Source organism: Scatophagus argus, chromosome 7 (genome assembly GCF_020382885.2).
Source record: "Scatophagus argus isolate fScaArg1 chromosome 7, fScaArg1.pri, whole genome shotgun sequence".
Taxonomy (NCBI): Eukaryota; Metazoa; Chordata; class Actinopteri; family Scatophagidae; genus Scatophagus; species Scatophagus argus.
The window spans coordinates 3,360,351-3,383,185 of record NC_058499.1 but is presented as its reverse complement, the minus strand read 5'-3'; the positions used below and the strand labels follow the sequence as shown (position 1 = coordinate 3,383,185).

The following is a 22,835-nucleotide window of genomic DNA, read 5'->3' as shown; positions in this document are numbered from 1 at the left end:
ACAGCACAATTCAAGCCTCTCTCTCCCTCACTTCTATCTAGCCTGCCATAAAAGCTCTCAGTGTTGTTACAGTAACTAATCTTGATCCATTTCTCAAAATATGCTGCGTTGGATCATTGAATTTGGTCTGGAAAGTCCTTGAGTTAGACCGTTTATGAAGGTGTGGGAACCCCGGTGATAAAAGCAGCAAATTATTGCCTACACTGATTCATGTATGTGTTTCAGCCTCCTGGGCCCTTTCCTGAACCCTCCCAGTTCATACCCCCTCCACCGCTTGTAAGGAGTTCCAAGCAGGCCTGGGTGGATGCAGAACTGGTGGACTCTGCAGGCCAGAGAGTTTCACCACAGAGTTCCAACAGGTAGGACAACCCCTGGCATAATTACTGACCATCATTGACTTGTAGTGAGTAAAACTGTGACCGTAGTCCACGTAATTTGGCTTCAGACTGTGTGCATAAACATTTGACTACATTTATAAAAAATGACGTATTGGTGTGTTTTTATACATTGTGATAAAACTGTGTGTGTTAAAGTGTGTGCACAGTAGAAACCCATAAATGTTGGGAATAAGATGTCTCTGTGCTACAATAAACACTGGATCTTCCCAACGGAGGGTAAAGATTTTTGCAACTTTTTGGGATGGACAATGTGACTGACAGTTTCATGCAGTGATTGGTGTGCAGAGATGAGACAGTATGTGAATGCAACACAGCAAAGGCCTTTGAGGGGTGCCTGTCAGCGTGCCAGTCACTGTGCACTGATATACTGACCCTGTCACACCATAAACATCAAACCCAAAGCAAATTACTGAAAATGAGAGTCAAGACTATTTCTATGTGCTGTGCTACTATGTTGTATTATACTAGACCATTGCAATATGTGAGGTTTCAAGCGTCTCACCCTCTATTTATGATTTCAGAAGTAAATCTCCTGCCTCCCCATCCGTGGTCAGTGGTCTCTCTGAAAGATCAGAAAAGATACTGGAAGAATGGTAAGTCATCGTACACTGAGTCTTTGTGATGAGGTTCTGACTGTTTCTATCGCTGTCTGTGTCCGAGTTTTATAATGTTGTGGGACTTTCTGTCCCTGTCATGACCAGGGGCTTCACTCACAGCCACACAGCTCTTCTAATGCTCAAGAGAGCCCAGAAGATGAAGTCAAAGAAGCAACAGCAGAAGAAATGTCAGGGTGAGTTAGTGTAGATTTGTAGACGTGTTTATTTTTTCTAGAGTCATTTTGATACATTGTCATTAGCAAAATGCAGAAATTTGAAGATTATGAAGGCAGACATGGTCAGAAGGAACTGTGAGGACACGAATCCATCTGAGAGAGAAAAATATCCACAATAATTTTTATTTCTTTTCATTCTTGTCTTTATTTCTTCAACCGTGCTTCAACAGCATTGAACCCTTCCACCTCATGTACGTTAATGAGCTGTAACAGACAGCAGAAGCCAGGGCCTGTCGTCTCCCATTGGGTCTTATTTGAGAGCCTGCATAGGAAATAGCGGTTGCCAAGAAGCCTCTTGACGAGTCATCCTGTGATGATTTTCATTACGATTCATTGTAGTGGTTGAGTGCGGCTGCAGTGAAAGGTGACCTCACCTCTGCTCTGCTCCAGGAAACAGTAGTCCTGTCACGTTTATCATGCTACAGTCATGTAGAGGAAGGCTGCTCTTTGATCAGAATTGCAAATGCATGATTTCAATAGCAGGGGTCTTGTCAGCTTGTTCCACTGACACACAGGTCTGAGTCTGCACTAACTCTCAACGGCATCTGCCTCAGTGGAACCAGAGGGCTGTTCTAATATTTTCCGAATGTTAGGTTTTGTGTTTTGTTCTTCTTTTTTTTGCCTCTGGTTTTAGCCCTGCCTTGTCCTTCTTTGACCCCCCCCCCATTTTTCATAGATCCCTCCGTCCCTCTTGCCTTGTTTGGAAACTGCAGTTACCAGCTGGGTCAAGTGGAAGCTCGGAACAGGAAAGCACAACACAACAGAAAGTATAGAAAAGGTAGGACTTGAGACATGCTACACATTTGGTAGGAAGCTATAGAAATACCTGTAAATAATTGTAAGTATATTTTTCTTTGTCCAGAGCTGCAAATTCAAAACTGGAGAGTTAAAATCAATTCAGACTTTAAGAAAAACATTGCAAATTTATTGATATTATTTTCATAATTTGGGTTATTGTTTCTATCATTCAGAATAATGTGGACTCACTAAACTTGCTCATGCTTTTTGACACATACCAAAGTGAAAGCAGTGCAAAGACAAACTTATTAAAACTTATTAACTTATTAAAAATTAATAAGATAAGATACAATCAGATAATCCTTTATTAGTCCCACAGTCACAGCAGCAAAACATAAAGCATAAAGAATACAGATAAATAAAAATATACAAAAATAAATGAAGGAAATATAAAAAACTCACAATATTTCAAGACCACATTTTTGCGGTATTACACTATTGCACATAAGAGATGGGGAATTATTACCTCATCAACTTCACTGATTTTTGTAAATATGTGCTTATTCTAATTTCCGCAACGTGTTTCAAACCATTTGGGACAGGATCAACAAAAGACAAATTAATAAGACAAATTACAGACCAACAACACCTGTTTGGAACAATCCACAGGTAAACAGGTTTCTTAAAAGGTTCAGTCATTCACAAACAGGGTTGAGGTGAGGTTCACCACATTGTCAGGAAAAGTGCTCTGATTGATTTGACACCTGTCATTATTGGCTGATTTCCATTCTACATATTGATATGAGGTCTCTTTAAAGGCCAGTCTGAAGGGCCAATCTGATGAATGTGCAAGACATTTTTTTCTGATCCCTGACAGAATCCTTTGCCAACCAGGCTACAGAAAATGAGTTTGTGAAGAAAAGACTGCCCCTTAGCGAATGGCAAACCGCTGAGCACTAATGACCACAGCAGATCTGTGTTAAAATTGACAGGAGGAGAAAGAGTTAGCTGTTAGCTGTGTCAGAGTCCTCCAGTCAAACACACTGCAGGACTCTGCTGCTAACAGCTTACAGTGGAGCTAAACACTTAGATTTCTCTGGGTTTGAACATTGTTGCAAACATTTGGGAGAATGTTAAGTACACAACTCAAAAAATATATAACAGCGGCCTTGTCGTAGACATTTTAAAAAGTAAATATTACTATTATTATATATTTAAGACTTAATTCTCATTGTTGTGGACAGTAAAACAATCTTCAAAAGGGTTTTAAGGGGATTAACTGTGGTGTAAAGTAGTTTGATAGAGGAGATAAATTTCTCCCTCCATCTCTTTCTGCTGTGGCCTCCTGCCCCGTCCTGAGGTGGAGACATGATTTGGCATTGTGACATCCACAGCCAGACTTAAGAGGGAGGGAAGAGCTGGAGGGAGGGCAGGCGAGAGGACGGGGGAAGTGGGGCTTTTATCACGAAGGCCTGTCTCCATCTCTCCTCTGCACCCCACCCCCTCCTCCACCCACCAGGGTCAAGGCCTCACATCCAGAGAGCGTGACGCTCGCGGTCATCCAGCAGTCAGAGGGACGCTCTAACAACAGTCTTTGCCAACAGGCAGTGGAGTGACTGGCCTCTCTCTGGTCCACGTCCAATGCCGCCATAGTCATGAAATACACCTTCATTAGCTGTGGAGAAATACAATATGTTTGCTTGTCATTTCATGATACGGTTTTAAAACAAATAGAACAAATTGTGCCTTCAACTTCGGGATGTTTTTTGTTTCACTTTATCTCTTTTGGGTGGATTGCTTTAATGATTTGCTGGTAGAGTAGTTCTGAAGCTCTGAGTCACATTGTTTCCTTGGAATCTACTTTATTGCTGTGCAGCCAAACATCAGACAACAACTTGAACTGTTTTTAAAGATTCAAAGAATTTTTATTTTTGTCAGCAGTCAGTATATTGCCAAACTTATAAGGCACTTATCTTTTGCATTTGGTCGACAGCCGTTGATTTTTCTCACTAAGAAGTGACAACAGCATGAACTGCAGGTGTTTTGTGTCAGTTTTCCAACACTTGCTGACACTGGAATCGTGTCTAAGTACAATATAGCTGCAGATAAGACCTCAGCCAACTGGCAGTCGAGGACCAGTTCCATCCAAATGAACTATTACATTACAACAGCATTTCCAGTTCTGTTTCTTTCTAGTATCCTTATCTCTCCTCTCCACCCTCGTCTTGATAATTCATCAAACAGGACTGGTGTTCTCGAGCAATGGAGCGAAGCAGCTCCATCAGCTAATTAAGTAACGAGGGTCACTGGTGTGGACATCACCCTTCCCTCTCTGCTTAATACCTCGTGTCCTCAGTTGATCTTCTGATCCGACTGTGAGGGATCCTGTAAAATGCGTAACCCTAACCAGTTTGGTTCTGGAGGAGACGACTCCTGCTGCCTCTTTACAGGGTGACTGTGTGGCAGTGGCGACGGTGGCATCAGAGGTGGTGTTTGGGGAACTGGCTCATAGTGCAGTGATCCCGGGTGTCTGTAAACGGGCCAAAGCCAGCCTCCCCTCTCGCTCCCCTGGTCCTGACCTGTGGAAGGCACCCCCTCCTCCGGATCCATCCCCAGTGCCCGGGGCCTAGCCAGCCCATCCCAGCCCAGCCAGTGCTCCCCGACAGGGGCTAACGTTTCAGGCTTTGAGTCAAGCCCCTTCTGGAGGTGATTAGCCCCAAACCCATGACAGATTCTTTCCAAGATATCCGACGCGGCGTGTTTATTTTATCCGGGCTCTTTGTGTGGATGTGCTGGACATGAGTAACCCACTTGAAATGGGTATCAGCTTACATACCCAGAGAGGGAGATAGAGAGGGAGAGAATGGAGCAGAGCCACAAGACATTTTCTTTTAAAGGCAAAAAACCCCCAAAAAAACAACAGAAATACGCTTCACTTTTTTTAGCTGGTTTGCATCGTCAAGTGTCTGTGTGCTGCAGATGTTGAAGCCTCCAAGCGTTTCTCCTTGTTTCTCCTCTTACTTTCCACCAGCGCCTTCCACCCCACCGCCCCACACACACACACACACACACCCACACACTCTTCCAACCTCCGTCTTCCATCCAAACTGAGCTCCAACCCCACCAAACATCCGTCCTCATGTCAGAGGAACATGGGGATATGTATTTTTATTTCAGCCTGGAACCCCTACCTCCCGAGCACTTAACTCGATTTCACACTTCAAGTCATCTACAAAGCCCAGCTGAAACACAATCATCTTGTTTATCGTCCATCATCCAAACTAACTTAATGTCAAACTATTTACCACCGTTCATATGCGTTCAATTTCTCCCCCGTAATCTCAGAGCTTCTATTTATGTCTCTTATGTATGTTGAAAATGCACTGGTGCTCCCAGTGACAAACACCCAGCTAAACACTCTGAGTTAGGATCCCCAAATTTCAAATGCACTCCTATTGTTCTTTCACTCTGCAAAAGGCGTGGAAACAGGATTCAACCGTGTCAGTCAGAAACTTGCAGTGATACTTGCACCGCGCTGTGTGTCGCCTTGCACCGCCCAGAAGATAAGCAGAAAACCTCCCCGTTTTTATTATGCACACAGTTAGCTTCCATCGCTTTTTGTTTGTACCACTCGGTGCAACACTGAAGGCTTTTAAGGAGACACTGTCCAGAAGTGTGTTTTCCCCATTTGTATGATTTATTATATCTCACCTCTTTCTACAGTATGATGCAGACTTTTCGGCTTCGCTTGGCTTTTGCCTTCATACGTGGTTAGAGGAATGTCACACTAGTTTGTCTCAAGCACTCTGGGAATTCGTCTGTTATAAACATCTCTTACAGGTTGACTTTGTAGTTCCGCTCACTTGCTGATTCACCACAGCCACTGCAGTTGTGTGTAAAGTTTTACTGTGCAATGCACAATTATTTCCAACATTACAAGACGAGTGTTCGACTGCTTGTGTTTCTTGCCCCTTTCTGTTCTCACATCTCACTATTTAACGACAGAGATGCCCGTTAAGATGACTTGAACTGTTCTGGATGCTCACTCATGACAACACAAGGCCATCAACACATTTATGACACCGTTTTATCTCTTCTTGGGGTCAGCACTGGTCCCAATTCACTGCCTGGCCTTGAGTTGTTTGGATCCTCCTCCCCTCCAGTCTCGTGAAGAAACAAAGTGCCAGCATTGCGTCTCTCGTTCAGCTCTGTTTGCTGCAGGCCAAAAACCTCCACCCCCCCAGCTCTCAGATAATAAGTCAGAGTTCTCCTGTCCTGAGTAGAGAAGAGATCACTTAATGTGCTTAAGAGCCCCGCTTAACAGGCGTGACTCCTACAGGCCCCCTCCTGATGTCCTGGAGGAGTACTGGAGGGGGATCCAGGAGGTTGGAGGGGGTCAGGAGGGGGCTTTAGTGAATGGTTCAGAGGGGAAAACAGAAAGGAGAGTCTCTCGATGCTACTGTAGTACAATATGAATAGAATTTTTATTTAATGATGCTCATCTTTTATACCTGTGCATTCATCTCCTGTGACATCATTTATTGTCAATTTAAAATCCATCCATATCAAATCCTATGATATGAGTGAGATACACATATCTAACCTGTGAATAGGCAGCACAGAACCCTATGTTTGGATCACACAGTGCTATAATAGGTGCAGAACATGAGCAAGATGCCGTATCTATCGCTCATATTTCTCTGAGGGTTTTTCTGAACTGCCTGTGCCCTGTCTCTCTATGTATTTTCAGCTTTGGGAAGTGTGAGTAGCCGTTTCCTGGCCTTTGCTGGCCCGGGGGAAGCATCTATCATTTGACATTTTTAGTGGGGCTTCTCAATTAACCCATGGAAACTGTAAAGCATTTCCCCTCCTTTTTACAGCTCAACAAAAGCAAGTAAATGACTTAAATAAATGCATCATTAGTTCCAGCATTGGGCTGTCAAAATTCATTATCAGCGTACACCCATCTAAGGCAGCATTACTGTCACCACAACATAAATGTTTACTTTGAATTACGACCATATTATAGGATTTCAGCATAACTCGTAAATCAGCAGTTTTTCTGTAACAAACTATTGGAACAATGCTTGGATTCAATTTTACAAAGAACCACAAGCCCCAACAACTGTTGGGGAAAAAAAAAATCCTCTCCTGTCGCATCTTTCAGCAGCTTTAAATGTATTGTAGAAATACACCACCTAAAGCCCAAACATAAACACAGAGAGGTATGACCATTGGTTCCTGTGGAAACCCTGGCCGGCTGTATTCCTGTGAAATATGTCAAACACTTCCACAGATCAGGCCCAATGAGCTGCTTGTTCTGCTTTGCTGCAGTATTGATTATGCCTCTTGTCATTTAGAAACACGTCACCTTCACCACAACTTGCTGATTAGGCAGCGCACTCACGATTTGCTACCACTGTCATCAAGCATGTTGCTTAACCGAAGAGAGGAGGAAAAAAAATAATCACCTGTGACGTTTATTTGATGTTTTCTGTCGAGAGCAGTTGGCGAGGCCGAGCTGGGACTTCAGCAGGCAGAGAGGACGGAGCGAGTGAAACAGGAAGGAGCTCAGCAGTGGCTGCACACCCAGGCTGCTCGTTCTGACAGGGACTCAGAGAGGTGAGGCGCTTCCTGTGTGTTTTTAATGGTCGCTTCACCAAACTGCAGAAAACAGCAGTCTGTCTTTGTGATTTCACAGTGATATGATATCATATTGTTTCTGGAAAGACACATCGCTGTTTAATTTAATTAAAATCAAACATTTCAATGCTCAAATGCGCCTCCATTGTCTCTGGGAGGTGGCACAAATCTCACAGACAGTATCTCTCGTATGGCTGGATGCTGCTTGAGGTCATATGTTTTTTGTAATTTGGGTAAACTGATCCTCTGCTCACCGCTATCATTGTCCACACATATTTGAATGCAACAAGGGGGAACTCACACACAGAGAACAAAAGAGACTCAGACTGGAGTCTGGATTCCAAATGTTTCTATTTTACATATTACAGGCTCCACAGACAGTGAAAAAAGTGCATAAAGTGAATAAGTGCCAGCATTTCAGTCCATGTTGGTGGACCTACCACACCATAGATATACAATGATGTACAAAAAACTGTTCATTAAGGTGCAGCTCAACTACCAGACAAGTTTAAAAACATGAAGAATGTGTGAATTATGTTTTTAACTCTTCTAACTCTTCTGTAAAACTTGTTAAAACTGAAATCTCTTTCTTTTCCCTCACTGAATAATCTAAAATCCACGAAGATGCAAATATTTCTCATTTCAAAGTTTAACTGCTTGACACAAGATACATTATACTTACTTTACATTAACAAGTCCATTCTTGACATATTTATATTTCCATAACACACTTGTGTAAGTTGAATATTGCCGTCCTCCTTTAGCAGATTAATTTGATGACAGATTTTGCCAGACGTTGTAAGATTGCAAATATTTCTGAGTCTTTTTTTTTTTTATTATTTCTGGTAATCACTTTTTAACCCAGGGTGGCTGGGTTTTATTATCATTGTTCATTTCATTCTAATTGCCCATATTTATTTCTGTCAAGCTGGTCAGTTTTGGGAAATAAAATTATTTGTGCAGTACTGCTGAGGGGACACTGGAGTGTAACCACTGTAAGCCGACACACATACCAACAGAGTGTCTGTAACAGAGGCAGTAGGCCTGTGCTGAACCCTACAGAACAAATAGACCTTTAGATTATCGTACATGGCATCTGTGTTTATTTTCTGATATGTCAGATGTAATTACATTAAACTGAAAAGGAGGAGGCTTCTGAACTGATGAGAAATGTGCAGCGCATTAATCTTTTGGGCTTTTTTTCCTGTTCTCTTATCCTCAGTGTGCATTTCTTACCGGAGATGAGCTCAGATATACTGAATGGAGGCAGAGTGCAGCTCGTGGTGAGTACACTCCCCTCCCGTTTCCCCCGGCGGTTCATTCACCTCATGAAATGACAGCAAATCTTGATTTGAATCTTTTCCGTGGGGTCAACAACATGTATGTGAGGGTATGTAGTATTTACATTCACCAGTCAAACTCATGTCCCCTGCGCTGTAAGTTCCCTCCCCTGGAGCCTGTCTCTTCAGCTTCCATTTAAAGGAGGCTGTGGGGCGGTTGAGTCTGAGCTTTAGCTCTACAGTGACACTTTCAATTGGATCAACTGGCTGCAATTTCTTTGTTTTACTTGCAGAAAACCCAGTGTCACTTTGGAGCAGTTTGCCTGCACTCGAGAACGTTACTGATGCTTGTGAAGTCTTTGAAGTCACAAACTTCAGGTCTCCTGGTGCCATTGCACAGCAGTTTGAGTTATGATCACTGGCAAGAGGAGCTGCCCTCTTTCTCCTGTTCCTTAGATATGTTCAGGCTCCAGAGCTGCTGGTTGTTAAATGTTTTTCAAAATGCTGGTCTGCTTGCGTGAGACGTGTCACTATGGACCTCATTTATGTGTGCGTGTGTGTGTGTGTGTGTGTGTGTTTCTGCTGTGTGTGGTGCGTGCAGGCAGACTCAGGATACACAGAACGTCTACATCATGCCAGTGGATTGTGGGCCAACAGCAGTTTAGCTGCCCAGCCTTGCAAAGAGAACAATTATCCTCGCAGAAACTCTTTGGGTCATGCAAGTGAGTCTCACTCTGTTGCTGGGAGTTTTCCATTGAACTTTGACCAGAATCTGACAAAACATTCATAAAATGTTCTGAAACACAAGACCCAACTCTGCCATTTAAACAAATTATTTCTGTCACTGACTCTGTTTTTAACCTTCTAGCACAATAGCTGGTAATGCAGATATTGTCTAATGCTAATGCTCGATTATTTAGCAGACTCACCCAGTCGGGCATCACTGATTCACTCAGAGCACTGCAAACCGAATGTTATTTTATGTATACAAATATGCACATATCCACAGTGACTGTATGACAGATATTTGATGTTATGTAACAGTATGGGTAAACAACACATTGAGTACATTTTATGCAAATGTATTATTTCCAGCACTTATTACTAAGCTCCTGAAAAATTAAACAGAAAACCCCACAAATTTAATTCCTAAAGCCAGCAGTAATTAAAAGCACCAGCAAAAACACTGTACCAACTTTACACAGCAGTTTCATGCTTAAAACTGAGATAGATTGTGATTATATGCTTATCTGTATGCAGTACATACCTGTACATTCAGCACATGTGTATACAGATGTTTCTGTGTTCGCACACTTGCACCCACGGGTCTAAGGTCACACAGACCTGAGTGCGCCAAGCCATGGATAAAAGCTGCTGCTTATTCAGCCCACCGGTTGGCTGCTTCGGGAGGGGAGGGGAGCCGCAAGGTCGGGCAGGGGACAGAGTGCCGTGAATTTCTTCTCTGACAGGAAACTGGCAGAAAGAAAAAAAAAAATCAGTCCTTTCAGTGAAGAATGACTGGCCCTTCTGTCAGGAGAAGTCGGGCTCAGGAGTTTGAATGACAAAGATGCCACTGACAGGCTGAAAGCAGATGACCACATTAAACAAGCCCTGGAATCCAAGTCAAGGAGAGCCCTGTCCCCCGTTAACGAAGCCAAATTGGATTCCGATGATGATTTCAAAATGATTTCCACGAGGTGCAGCAGGAGCGAGCGTTGTCGTGCTAAGCAGGCAGACTGTTGTTCTCCTCGGGAGAACTGCCGGCACAAAGAAAGCCTCTTTGTCTGAACTGATGAAAACACCACTTATCGAAACTGTCCGGGGCAAATTGAAATATGAATGTATGTGTAAGGCAGGAGCATTTCTCTAAAAGCCAATTAGATAATTCATAAACTTGGAAAGTGCATCTAATTGTCTCTGTGCTGCACCATCAAAAGCTCGTCATATCAGAGGAAATGGGTCAATCAGGGAATTAAGAATACAGCTTCTATGTCAAAAATCTTTTATAGAGGCCATTTGAGTCAGTAAAAGTTGCATATCCTTTGCCTCTGAAGTGGCATCCATGCATCAAAGTGAAGGTTTAAAGTGAGAAGGTTCACTTAGTTTGCCAGACAAGTTAAGACTACATAAATACTCTATAACCTACTCTATAACCTATTGCAATGTGATACTCCCCACTTGCTGGGACGGTGCCATAAAATGCGTTTCCAGCCTCACAAAATATTTTCATTACGTGTGCAGAGGAAACCACTTAAGTTGCATATCCTTCAATTTTGTCCGCCGTTCAACTATAATAGCAGTAAAATGATCGAAAACAATTTGTTTGGTCACAGCGGTCGGGTCAAACGTGTGGCCATTTGTTTATCCCTCTACGTTTAATAGCATGACTGCACAAGATGACTTGAAATTCCTACCATGTGCCTCGAGTTTTGCGCTCTGTTTTTGATTTAGAACAGAAAATTGGACAAAAGTCTTTAGACTAAATTCAGCCACTAAAGCTGGCCTAAAATTTCTAAAAATAAACCTGACTGAGGTGGTTTATCTTTAAACTACATTACACAAACCACGAGGAGAGGAAAATCACAGCGTTACACTCTGCCTTAAATCAGAAACTGGGATTAGATCTGACTCGTGCGTGGATGGATATCCTATACAGTGTGCCAGCTGTGCGGACATTTGGAGCTGGGTCAGTACCTGCGATGCGTCCCGGGCCCCCCCCCCATCTCCTCCAGAGCCCTCCCCGCTGTGTGGCTCCCTGTGTGGGGTGCAGGCCCGGGCTCTACACGTGGAATGCATCATGCCCCATAGAAGCGCCGCCTTTGTTCTGTGTGTTTGAAAGGCTTTGTACTGATCCCCAGGTGAAATGGAAGGACCCGTGAGGGAGCACACCGAGCTCCTGGGACACACCGAGCTCCTGGGACACGCAGCACACAAACACAAAACCTACCTGCTCGGATTTCAGTCACGCTGAGTGACATTTAATATGATGTTGTCACACTAAAAGTAAAATTGTGTCTTTCCAATATGTAAACCCTTTTTGTTATCATTTAATCTAAAACAATAAAGAGCCATCCTTTTCTTGATACATTAAAGCTTCATGTTTCTCTGTGACTTTTTATGGGTCAAAAATAGCAAAAGTCTCATTGTTAGCAGTGATCTCCATGTTAGCTGTTTAATCAATAGAAAAGATTTAAATATCCAAATGAAAATGATAATGTTCCTCACTATTTAACAGCTAATGCTTTGATAAATGTCAATACTTAATGACTGGAACACAAAGCTGTTCTGCTGGATTTTATAACTTGCACAAAATCAAACTTTGCCTAGATATTCCATATAACATGCTGTTCTCCTTGTTAGGAAAGTTGGAATTTCGTGAAATGTGAAACCACATTCTGACGATAGGTCTTTAGTGGGGGAAAAAAAAAATCCACAGATGTACAAGAATTGTTGTTCCGAATCTTATAAATCGATTTCACACATCTCGATTTACATGTGACGGGTTTTCTTTGTATGTCTCCAGGAGAAAAGCTTCCAGCACCCGAGCGAGTCACGTCTGCTCCGACAAAGAAAGAGCGCATCTCCTTCCGAGACAACCCTGTTCAGCTGAGCGGCGGCTGGGGAGGAGGCAAGAAGAGGGAAAAGGTGTACAAGTAGAGCGCAAGCTCTTCCACGAGCGTGTCACCTTTTTTTGCTGTCAAGGTAAAAGCGTTTTCCCCACCTGTGATACGCACCGAAGAACGTGTACGTGCGTCTGCTTCCGGATGACTTACGTTCATGCTTCCTTTAGATGCAGCATCATGCCAACAGCAACCTGTGTTGTGGTATTAACTGGTTTAACTCAAGATTTAAGCCAACAGATTTCAGTCTCACGATACTTCCCTTCCATGAAGAAGACTTTCTTTCTTTTCATTTAGGATGCTATTTTACCCTCTACGCTGAATCTCCCTGCAGCTGTTCTTTTTAAACTGAGCTGAAAACTCGAGCTCCCTCTCCTGAACATTAATTAAGACCAATAGGACCTGGACCAGCCCAAATATCTTCAGGCACTTCCATTATATTGATTCTTCTCAAGTGTCAGAGCCTGAATGCAGTCGCAGCCAACCAGCACCAAAACACATGGAACAAAATCACAAGGCAAATGGCAACGCTTCACATGCAAATGATGGCAGGAAATAAGGAGCAGGACCGTCAATACCTGCGCACTCGTGTTTCTGAGGATGCCAAACTGTTGTTTCTGCAACGATTTCTTTCTTGGCGCATACATGCCGAGTATTTACACTTTGTAGCCATGGGAAGAGACTTGCTTTTTCCACTTCTCCTGTTCTCTCTTAAGATTAAAGTTAAATAAAGCCCAGAGATTTAAGGGCAGTTTCGCCATTTCTGTGGTTATGTTAAGCTCCTGCTCGCCAGCAGTGGGCTCGAGATTTCTGCTTTCATGAGCCGAGCACAAGCGTTGGTGTTAGAATTAGAACCTTTTTTTTGTTTCAGTTGTGTATCATAATGGCCTTATCTGTGTGTTTGAATTTGGATAGCTAAGGCGTTTGTCGGCAAACACTACCCTGCCAGAGGTGGTGAACCTCTTGGAGACTTAGAGGTTCCTCACTGGTCCACCGCCTGGAAATGATAACTTAATTAATGTCAAAACAAATAGTCTGAGCTGCAGAGTGGCTCCCTGGCAGGGAATGCATGTCTGTCTGTTTACTTTCCTTCTGTCTTTCACTTCACTCATGTCTGGAGGGTGTGTTTTGACTGTACACGAGCTGATGGGGATTTTTGTGAGGGAGACTGGCGTATGCCAGAGATGTGGTGGTCCTGCTCACTTCAGGGCTGTTGTGAAACCCGAGAGTTCTGCCCTGCTTCACGCCGGATCTTCAGGCTCTCTGGGTGGACGTCGTGTGTTTATTGCACATAAAACACAAACAGGTGACATAGAAATGCTCCATATTAATATTTTGTCATTAGTGTTGTTTTGTATGACACAAGTTCAGGTTTGTCCAGGCTTTCACAGTTCTCCTCTACAAGTGCTGCTTCTGCAATTACATTGTTAAACCATCGTCCACCAGTTTTCGTTAAATCTGTTTACATTTGGGTTATAGGTAAATTGCATGTAACCTAAGACATTCAGAATCCATTGCCTGGTGAAGTGAGTGCTCCACCACACGTTTAGATAAGATGAAGACGCCTGACCTCAAGCCAGCAAATGTTGTCGGTGGAGTCCGGTGGGGGCAGTTTTGTCCCCTTGAATGCCTCCACGTCCCGTTTCTTCAGATGCATTAAAGGACCAGAACTTATATGTTTTAGCTACAAATGATGTGTACCGTACATTATTGCTGACTGTTTTTGAATGCATGTGGTGTTGTTTTAGATTTGTGGACATTTGGTGTAAACAGTTAGAAGCGGCCGTTGGCTTCCGTTCATTTTCAGATGTTTGCAAATGAATTAGCAGACTCGCAAGACTCGCTTCAGATCTCTAATGAAGTACAGCGAACATCAAGTCTGCATTAATTTTGTTATCTTGTTATCATCCCGTCACCTAACAGAAAAAGAATGTGACTTTAAAAGTGAAGGCAGACTGTTTGAACGTTGTGCTGATGATGATTTTCATAAGAAAGCTGCGATGTAAAGTATAAGAAAAGACATAATACATAATACTGACCGCACCACACTGAGGCGCATTGCGAGGAGGTCGGTGCTCGTAGTGCTGAGAGGGTGCAGGACATACAACTGACAATCTATTGCACATGTGTGCAAGCTGCATGACATGCTAACTGAGATGTGGTTGTGCTGCAGAGAGACGAAAGCGGATTTGAAGGCCATGTACTGTGCTGTTATAGAAGTTGTAGATTTGGAGGGAAATCCTTTAAATAGAAAAGTGTAGTGTAGCTTTTCATGATATATTCTCACGACTGAAAATACCGCACAGACACCCATTAAGGAGGTTCTTTTCTTGTTTATTTCTGCCTCATGACACAAGCAGCTCGTTCCTTTTGCCAGAGTAAAGAAATGGCAAATGTGCAGGCTGTCCTGAAAATGTGAATAAAAGCTGGAAGCTCAGACAAGCAGAAACTATTCTGCAGTGGACCCTAGTGAAAGTCAAAGCTAATTTATCGCCCGAGTGACAGCTGCCGGCTTATTGCGTCACTTAGGTGAAAACAGATCAGAGTGGTCCAGGTACGAAGCCTCGGGAACGTTACGCCTGCAGGCTTAGACGGACACATTAATGCAGAACAGAACCACTCGGAGAGTCTCTGATTTCTGACAGGGATGAACATGCAGGACGTTTATGGAAGTAAGTTTGTACTTTAAGTTTAAAAGTCAAATGTATAGAATTCAAGTTCACATTAAAATGTATCACAAAATGTGCGTTTATTAATATTTAAACACACATTGTTTGAATTGTGTTCATATAATAACGCCTTTTGATTACATTTTTAAATTGCAGTGAGAAAGCTTGTGAAGCTTGTGTAGTTTCTCAGTACTACAGGATTCAGTAATTATTAAAAAGCAAATTGTTTTCAACTCATATGACCCTGTACTGTTACTGGCACTTTACATGATACATTTTATTTTGACTAATTTAAGCTCTATATGAAATGAACATTACAAACTGAAAGAAAGAAAAGCTAAAGCAATTAAGGTTTTCTTATCTTATCTTAAAAGCCATCAGTCATAGCAGTTTTGTGTTTTATAGCTATGTGTCGGTTAGATCTAAATCTGTTGTGTATTTTAAAATGCAGAACGCTGAGAAAACGTGTTGTACTGACGATGAATCTGTAAAGATCTTTTTAACGTGAGAAGAATCTTCCTCTCGTGATCATTGCATTCATATTTAAATTTGCTTTGTCCTCGTATCGCGGCTTCTGGATCCGGTCTGGACGTCAGTTCTGCTTTCAGTCATAGGTGACTTGTATAACATGTGGACTCGAACCCAGATGGCTTCGTCATGTGACTGAGAGCTGAAGTTTGTCAGCGCGCAGGAATGCCTGACTCCTGGAAAAACAAAAGACAAACAAACAAAATGAAAACAAACTTTTAAAGCACGAATGAGCTGCTTTCACTTTTTGATATTCAGCTCACTGAGCCAAATGCTCCGCAGGCTCGAATGACATTCATAAGCTAAGGCATAAAATAAACTCTGGTCGTTTTCGTCTTCCATGGCTAGCCAGAGTTTAAAGTCATGTCAACAGATTGAATTAAACCCAAGGGTGGCTTCAGGCATCATGATGTCATGTTTGTGCCCTCTGAAGTGGCACATTTTGGCCTCTGGGGTCCTGGTTTGGTTGTGTTGGACTGTGATCAGTCACATTAAGACGAGAATAAATCATAATTAACTCACATCAGTCTTATTTTGACCACGATGAGGGCCACATAATGCTCTAACAAACTGGCAGTGTGTGGGTCTTTCCAGGTGGCTCAGATGACATGTTGGCTGCAGCATTTCCAGAATTAGTCCGACTGAGTGGTCTGAAGGCCAGCGAGCCCTCCAACGTCCCCGAGCCACGCTGCGTCTATTGTGGCAGGAATTTCCAGCCAGAGACCCACCAAACCACAGTGAACTTTTCACATTTTCTCCTCAGCATGAGCCAGTGTGTGAGGTCACCTTAGAAGCCCAATAAGACCCCCCCACCCCCCACCTCCCGCTTCTTAAGAGCACCTCTGTTTATTTTTATTTTTCCTCCTGTGGCACCGTGAAGCTCCAGGTAACTGCCACTGACCCCAGAGCGACCCAAAGCTCCAGCCGTGGTGTGCATTGCAGGTGGTGTGGAGGTGGGAGATGAGCTTTTTTGGTTAGTGGTAACATAATTCCTCCAATAAGAAGAAACAGTGGAACAGCTCTTCCTGTCCCTTTGGTCTCCTCCCGAGGGCTGCTGGGTTCAGGGAAACTTAGGAGGACGTTTGCTCTTCAACTCGTTTACGGGACTTTTGAACGTCAAATATGAATCCTAATCAGATGATGTTCGCGTTGTATTTTCACAAAGGGTCAACTGGCAAAACCGAGAGGAACCGCTTGATGCTGAGCGAAGAGGCCTTGAGGGGTCCTGCTCACTCCAGCAGCGCAGTCCTGATCATTTCTTCACACAATATTACGCGCATTTCGTGGCCAAAATGTCCAACATCGTTGACATTAGAGTCACACTAAATGAGTCAAAATAACGAAGTGAACGTTTTAACCAAGTTTTACGGTGCGACTCGCAATCTGATTGGACGTTTTGGGCATTAACGAACAAAATAGATCTTATTTGAAGCCTCTGAACATGTTAAAGTTTTGTTCATTAATTTACCTAATTTTTGTCTTCGTTTGTCAAAATGTCTGGACTTAAAAAAATCCCTTCAAAATTCATTAAAAATATTCTTTGCACTGCGCTTTTTAAATAAACTAAATTAAATAAACGTAAATTTAGGACTACAATTTCTTAAAAATAAAAGCAAGCAAACAAACAAAAAAATAAACAAAATAAATAAAAATAAAAATTCGGAGGCTTCGTGTGCGACACGCAGATCTTTTCGGGAAGCAGCTTTTACTGAACTCACAAAAACAAAAACAACAACAACAACAAAAATATGTATTTTTGTTTTTTCCTCATTAAACGTTAAATGTTTTACGTCCCCAAAGCCTGCAGATTTGTCAACGTTAAATTAGTTACACCTTTGAAAGAGGCTAAAGGCTTTAACTAATTTGGCAGGGCCTCATTATTAAAAATGTAAAATGTCATGGAGTAATAATTTGAAAAGTAAATTAGAAGGAGCTTTTTCGTGCAGCTTTAGCGTAAATTTTGCTGCTCACTTTATTCCGATCACATGCAGGTTAAAGTGCCCCAAAAACGACATGAACGGGCAGCAGAGAGCTTGTGTATCCCAAGTCTCAGATTTAATCCCATTTACAGCCGCAGCTTTAGCGGCAGATAAATCACTGCCTCATTCTGGATGTCTAAACATGTCGTAAATTAAAGTCAGTTTTGATTGTTTCCTCTCAGTGTCACTTCAAACTGCTGTTTGGTTTGCGTTCAGGTCGGGGGAGGAGTTGGGTGCTGTTTCACATTCAGAGAGGAGGGCTGCTCTTGAAGGATCTCATCCTCTTTGGGGCTATAAAGACGATGAGCCTTCGAGACGCAGCAAATTAACTCCATTGGCGAATTACTGCGCTGCGAGGCATCGCTGCGCCACTGCGACCCGCTTCTGTTTTTTAATGCTCATATTTGATTAAAGCGAGCGGATTCGGGCTAAGATGATGGAGTACATGGAGGATAAGTTTGCGTTGAAAAGCCAAGCGATGAAGGCCAGCGATTACTACATGGACCAAGTCATGGAGAGCCTGGACAGCGCGCAGTACTTCACCAAGTCCTCCCCGAAATGTGCGCAGGCCTTCGGGCTGCAGAGCGGCGAGCACCGCTCCTCGCCCTGCGGAGACCAGAACGGTGCGTAAAACTGCTTTCTGTGTGTGAGACTTATTTTATTTTTGTGCGTCAACACTGCAGTTTTAACGGAAGGTGCTTTGAATCCGTGTGCGAGTTACAGGGAGAAACTTTTCTGAACTTTTATTCACGGCGTTCAGTCAGTTTATTCTTATCACATGAGGTTTCTTTTGAAATAATTCTATTTTGTGGCCATTAAAAAATCTTTGTTGCTATGCCTGTTTTATTATTATTATTATTATTATTATTATTATTGTTATTATTATTATTATTGTTATTATTATTGTTTTAGCACACATCCAGGATTAAACTTACTATAATTTTGGTTATTTTAATAGGCCAACTGAGAGGCGACAATAATTAGAAAGTCCAAATGTATTTTTAAGGTTCATGTCGCAGTCATAAACTGTTGTCATTAACTCTTCTCCTGTTCATTCCAGCCAGTTACGGCGTACCAAAGGCGGACGAGGACACTTTGCACTCGGACTTGGGCAGGTCCATGGACAGCTGCTGCACCCTGCGAGCGTCTCCGGTGACCAGCGGACAGGACAAAACGGATCTGGACGACATGGGAGACAAGTGCGACAGTAACGTGTCCAGCAGCAAGAAGAGGAGGCACCGGACGACCTTCACCAGCGCGCAGCTGGAGGAGCTGGAGAAAGTCTTTCAGAAAACTCACTACCCAGATGTTTATGTGAGGGAACAGCTGGCCATGAGGACGGAGCTGACGGAGGCCAGAGTGCAGGTACGGTTCACCACCAGACAAAACCCCCGATTCATCAACACGGCTCATGTAAATACATTACAAAAATGTTTAATAATTAATACCAATTGACTTGACTGAACACACGCTTTTAATTAGACCAGCGCAGAAGGTTTTATTCCGCTTTATTTCACCAGAAGTTTGGTTGGCGTCTTTTTCTGTTCAAATGCACCGTGACGTTTTGTCGAAAAGTCACATTATTTTAGCGAATTTATCTTTGTCTCATTTGATTTGATCTGTTTTTCCCCTCCAATCAGGTGTGGTTTCAGAACCGGAGGGCCAAGTGGCGGAAGAGAGAGCGCTACGGGCAGATCCAACAAGCCAAAACTCACTTTGCAGCCACCTACGACCTGTCGGTGTTACCGAGAACCGACAGCTACACGCAGGCGAGTTGTGTCCGGCGTTTTCCTCACAGACAAGCTTTTCATTGTCGATGTCACTTTGAATGTGTTGGTGAAAAGGCTGCAGCCAACAGGACGCCAACACTCACCGCGGCCTGTGATTTAAGCCTTCCCTTTAAAATGCTCATTTAAGTCATGCGCTTGTCCGCATTAATCAGTGCGTGTCATTGCTGCTCTATTAATCACACATTATGGAAGACATCTTCAGATAAGAGGCTCGGCTCTGATTAGAGCCTCTGTGAGGTGTCATGGCTGAATTAATGGCCTAATATCAGATTTCATGCTGGCCCAACATTCATCTTGCTGATTGGACAAAGGTCAGGTACAAGATGAGGTGAGAGGAGACGCACGGTGTCAGCCTCCTCCATCAGAAACTCAGAGTCCTTTTTTTCTTTCTTTTAGATTTTGGAAATGTGCATGAGGGGCGACCGTTGACATTTGAAGCTTAGAGAAAGCAGCTTTAAGCGCTGAATTCAAAGAGGCAGGATTGTTTCAAACAAGCCGAGAAAGTCGGAGTCACGGTTCTGCTATGGCCTGGCCCGAGACCAGGTCAGAAATCTGTTGGACTGTCTCGTATTTTCTCCGCACATGTTTCTGATAGATACTCCTGGATACCAGCCATGCCCTTCCTTGCAGCTATTTTGGATTACTGTCATCAAATGGACCGTCCTACATGTAATCGTGCTGGCAGTGGGTGGGGATTTTGTCTCCCTAAACAAAGTGGACATGGCCTGCATTCTTGTGGGTTTTAAAGAGTTTGGTTTTGTTTTGCTGGCTATGAGGTTTAGTCCAATATTGTCGCTTTTTGGGCAAAGACTGAGGTCCTGTTTGGCTGCATGTTGACAGGAAGACGCTGATTCTCAAGCTCTAACTACATGTTTTTTTTTCCTACAAAGGAAGTTTGTCCAACAGTCAAAGTGGACTGTTGCGCTTTACCAAACCACCTCTGCTGTGTGGTGTTTGATGAAAATGTCTGTGAGCTAAAACGTGTCATCCCGTGCTGAGCAACAGACAGTCGGTAGTTTACATACTTTTCCAAATTTCCAGAAAACGCTGCCAGCTTGTTTGACTTGTCTTGTTGGACTGACGTCTTGGCAAATGAGGTTGAATGAGCTGCCTCAGAGTGAATGAAAGGATCCAAATGTGATCGAGCTGTCAGTCCAGTCCAGTTTTATGGACATGCTGTTCTGTGGAAAGGATTTCCTGCCAATCAGATGAGATTCTATCTCGTCTTCATGTCCTCGTTGGTCTCTCTGTCCTGTTTGTTCCCCGATCATCTCAGAAAATGCCAGCTGATGCTGCGGGACATTTTTAGGCAGAATTTTAAACATATGCCATCTCCTCCAAAACATCAGATGTGCTGCGTCTTTGGAACTGTTTCGATATGTGCGCATTGAGATGACGTTCGAGACTTTATTCCCCTCAGAAACAGATTTTCTCACTCAGTGTCGTCCAGTAGCCGTGCTGATAGTTTGGTTTGATAGATTTCTGCCTGTGCCTCAACACATTGGAGGTAAATGAAATTTGCAATGGACAAACAAATACCTGAAAACACTGGGCAAATAGGGACGGAAACTTTCTCCAAGCTCAGTGAGTGCATATTAACAAATTAGCATTTTTGTCCTCTTATTTAAACACGTAACGATTTGCTTTCACAGCTGCATTAACCAAACTCCACCATCTGTAGCTTCAGTGCTATTTCTGTAGCAATTTACTTTACGAATTTATTTGTATTTTTACGCCGCTTGCAGAACTTAAACGTTCCTGTAAACTTAAGCTGTACTGTGCGACAAAATAATCTCAACTCAAAATGTACACTCGCTTGCTTTTTTCTGAGCCTTTAAACGCATCTTATGGTCTTCATTGGTGAACTGAATGGATCATGTGTTTGCAAGTGTTCAAATGTGTCCGTCTATTCAGGCCGTTTCACAGAAAGATTTAGGCGGTTGTAATCTTTGGAAACTACCTGTCTGTTTTGTTTGGGAGTGTGTGTGTGTGTGTGTGTGTGTGTGTGTGTGTGTGTGTGTGAGTGTGTGGATCCTTGTGAAATTAAAGTCCTCCTCCCCAGTGTTTAAAGCCCTCTTTAACCCAACAGATTCCCAACAACCTGTGGCCGAGCTCTGCTCCCGGTGGCTCCGTGGTCTCCTCCTGCATGCTGCCCCGAGGCTCCCCTCCCTGCGTCACTTCCTACTCGCACTCCCCCCGTTCGGCCGCCGGTGCCGCCGACCACGGCTACGTGGGCTTCCCCAACCAGCAGAACCAGTTTGGCCACGTCTCCCTTAACAACTTCTTCAGCGCAGACTCCCTCCTCACGCCGGCCGCCAACGGTCACCACGCCTTCGAGACCAAGCCCGAGTTCGAGAGGCGCTCGTCCAGCATCGCCGTGCTGCGCATGAAGGCCAAGGAGCACACGGCCAACATCTCCTGGGCCATGTGATCAGGCTCCCATGTGCGTGTGGAGAAGATCTGGATAATGTATGGAAAAATCATTTTATCATTTTTTAGAAAGTGTGGGACTTGCCCAGAGAGGCTGAAATCAAAACAAACTGTCTGCATCACAGGACGTATCTGTCAACATTCATCATCTACGGACTACATGTCACTGATTGGTTGTTGTGAATGAAAATCAGCTACGGAGCGATTTGGCTAATTGCAGAATCAAACTGCTCTGCCATTCAGACCTGCGTCACATGTAACTGCGACCCAAGAAAATGGAGTCTGGATAAAGTACACAAATGGAAAATGTGTCAGGATTTGTGGTTTTCTGCATCTAATCTAAAAGCTGCAAGTTAATGAGCTCAAGCCAGAAACAAAACAATGCAAAGAGTTATGATGTCGTGTGGCGGACAATCAGCTGTGTGTCTGCTCTGAGGTCTGCACTCAGGTGCACGAGTCCCAATGTTAAAATGCTCAGACGGCCAAGCGGTCAAAGACACTAAAACAATACATTCATGTCATTCTGACTTTCAGGGTAAAGTTCAGTTCATAATCTTAGAGCCCACAAACCGGACGGCTGGTGAGCCCTCACGATCTGTGGAGGTGAGAGCTGTGATGTGAACAAACTCTCTTTGTTGTTGTTGTTGTTGTTGTTGTTTTTTCAGCAGGAGTCAGGAGGTCCTCAGTGTTTACTGTTTCTTGAGAAATAAGTGTGAAAAGTGAGGAAAACTCCAGGCTCTGGTGGTAGTCGATCCCGCCGTGAGCGCACCTGGATCCAGATGGAGGGATCCCAAAACCACTACAGCATTTCTGAGCACTGTGAATAAGCTTTCTCCACACGCGCCTTTCGTCTTCCTCCCTCGTTTCAGCTCGGGACCGAAGACGAGCAGACAAACTGACTTGACGGACTGACGTGTCTGTGTGCTTT

The 22,835-nt window shown here is 43.4% G+C and overlaps 2 protein-coding genes across 2 annotated transcripts in view; both read left to right on the top strand.

Annotated features, from left to right (window-relative positions):
- The window catches only part of lrriq1 (leucine-rich repeats and IQ motif containing 1), a 30,313-nt gene extending 16,115 nt beyond the window's left edge, over nt 1-14,198 (top strand). Inside the window, exons 13-20 of the mRNA XM_046394101.1 lie at nt 226-359; nt 920-991; nt 1,100-1,188; nt 1,907-2,008; nt 7,476-7,590; nt 8,834-8,894; nt 9,493-9,613; nt 12,415-14,198. Coding sequence (XP_046250057.1) covers nt 226-359; nt 920-991; nt 1,100-1,188; nt 1,907-2,008; nt 7,476-7,590; nt 8,834-8,894; nt 9,493-9,613; nt 12,415-12,548 — 828 coding nt within the window. The 3' untranslated portion in view covers nt 12,549-14,198. The remainder of the gene's footprint in view (nt 1-225; nt 360-919; nt 992-1,099; nt 1,189-1,906; nt 2,009-7,475; nt 7,591-8,833; nt 8,895-9,492; nt 9,614-12,414) is intronic.
- A 3,076-nt stretch (nt 14,199-17,274) lies between these two features.
- alx1 (ALX homeobox 1) lies at nt 17,275-22,553 on the top strand. The gene is made up of 4 exons (XM_046394100.1): nt 17,275-18,310; nt 18,748-19,052; nt 19,328-19,456; nt 21,567-22,553. The coding sequence occupies exons 1-4, from the start codon at nt 18,121-18,123 to the stop codon at nt 21,906-21,908; spliced, it is 966 nt and encodes a 321-aa protein (XP_046250056.1). The 5' UTR covers nt 17,275-18,120; the 3' UTR covers nt 21,909-22,553.
- Nucleotides 22,554-22,835: the final 282 nt, after the last annotated feature.

What these genes read in the sequence shown, in the direction of transcription:
- alx1 (XM_046394100.1), top strand. Translation starts at nt 18,121, where the DNA reads ATGATGGAGTACATGGAGGATAAGTTTGCGTTGAAAAGCCAAGCGATG. An exon ending in TGACGGAGGCCAGAGTGCAG is followed by an intron (nt 19,053 to 19,327) that starts GTACGGTTCACC and finishes CCCTCCAATCAG; the next exon opens with GTGTGGTTTCAGAACCGGAG. An exon ending in GAACCGACAGCTACACGCAG is followed by an intron (nt 19,457 to 21,566) that starts GCGAGTTGTGTC and finishes TTAACCCAACAG; the next exon opens with ATTCCCAACAACCTGTGGCC.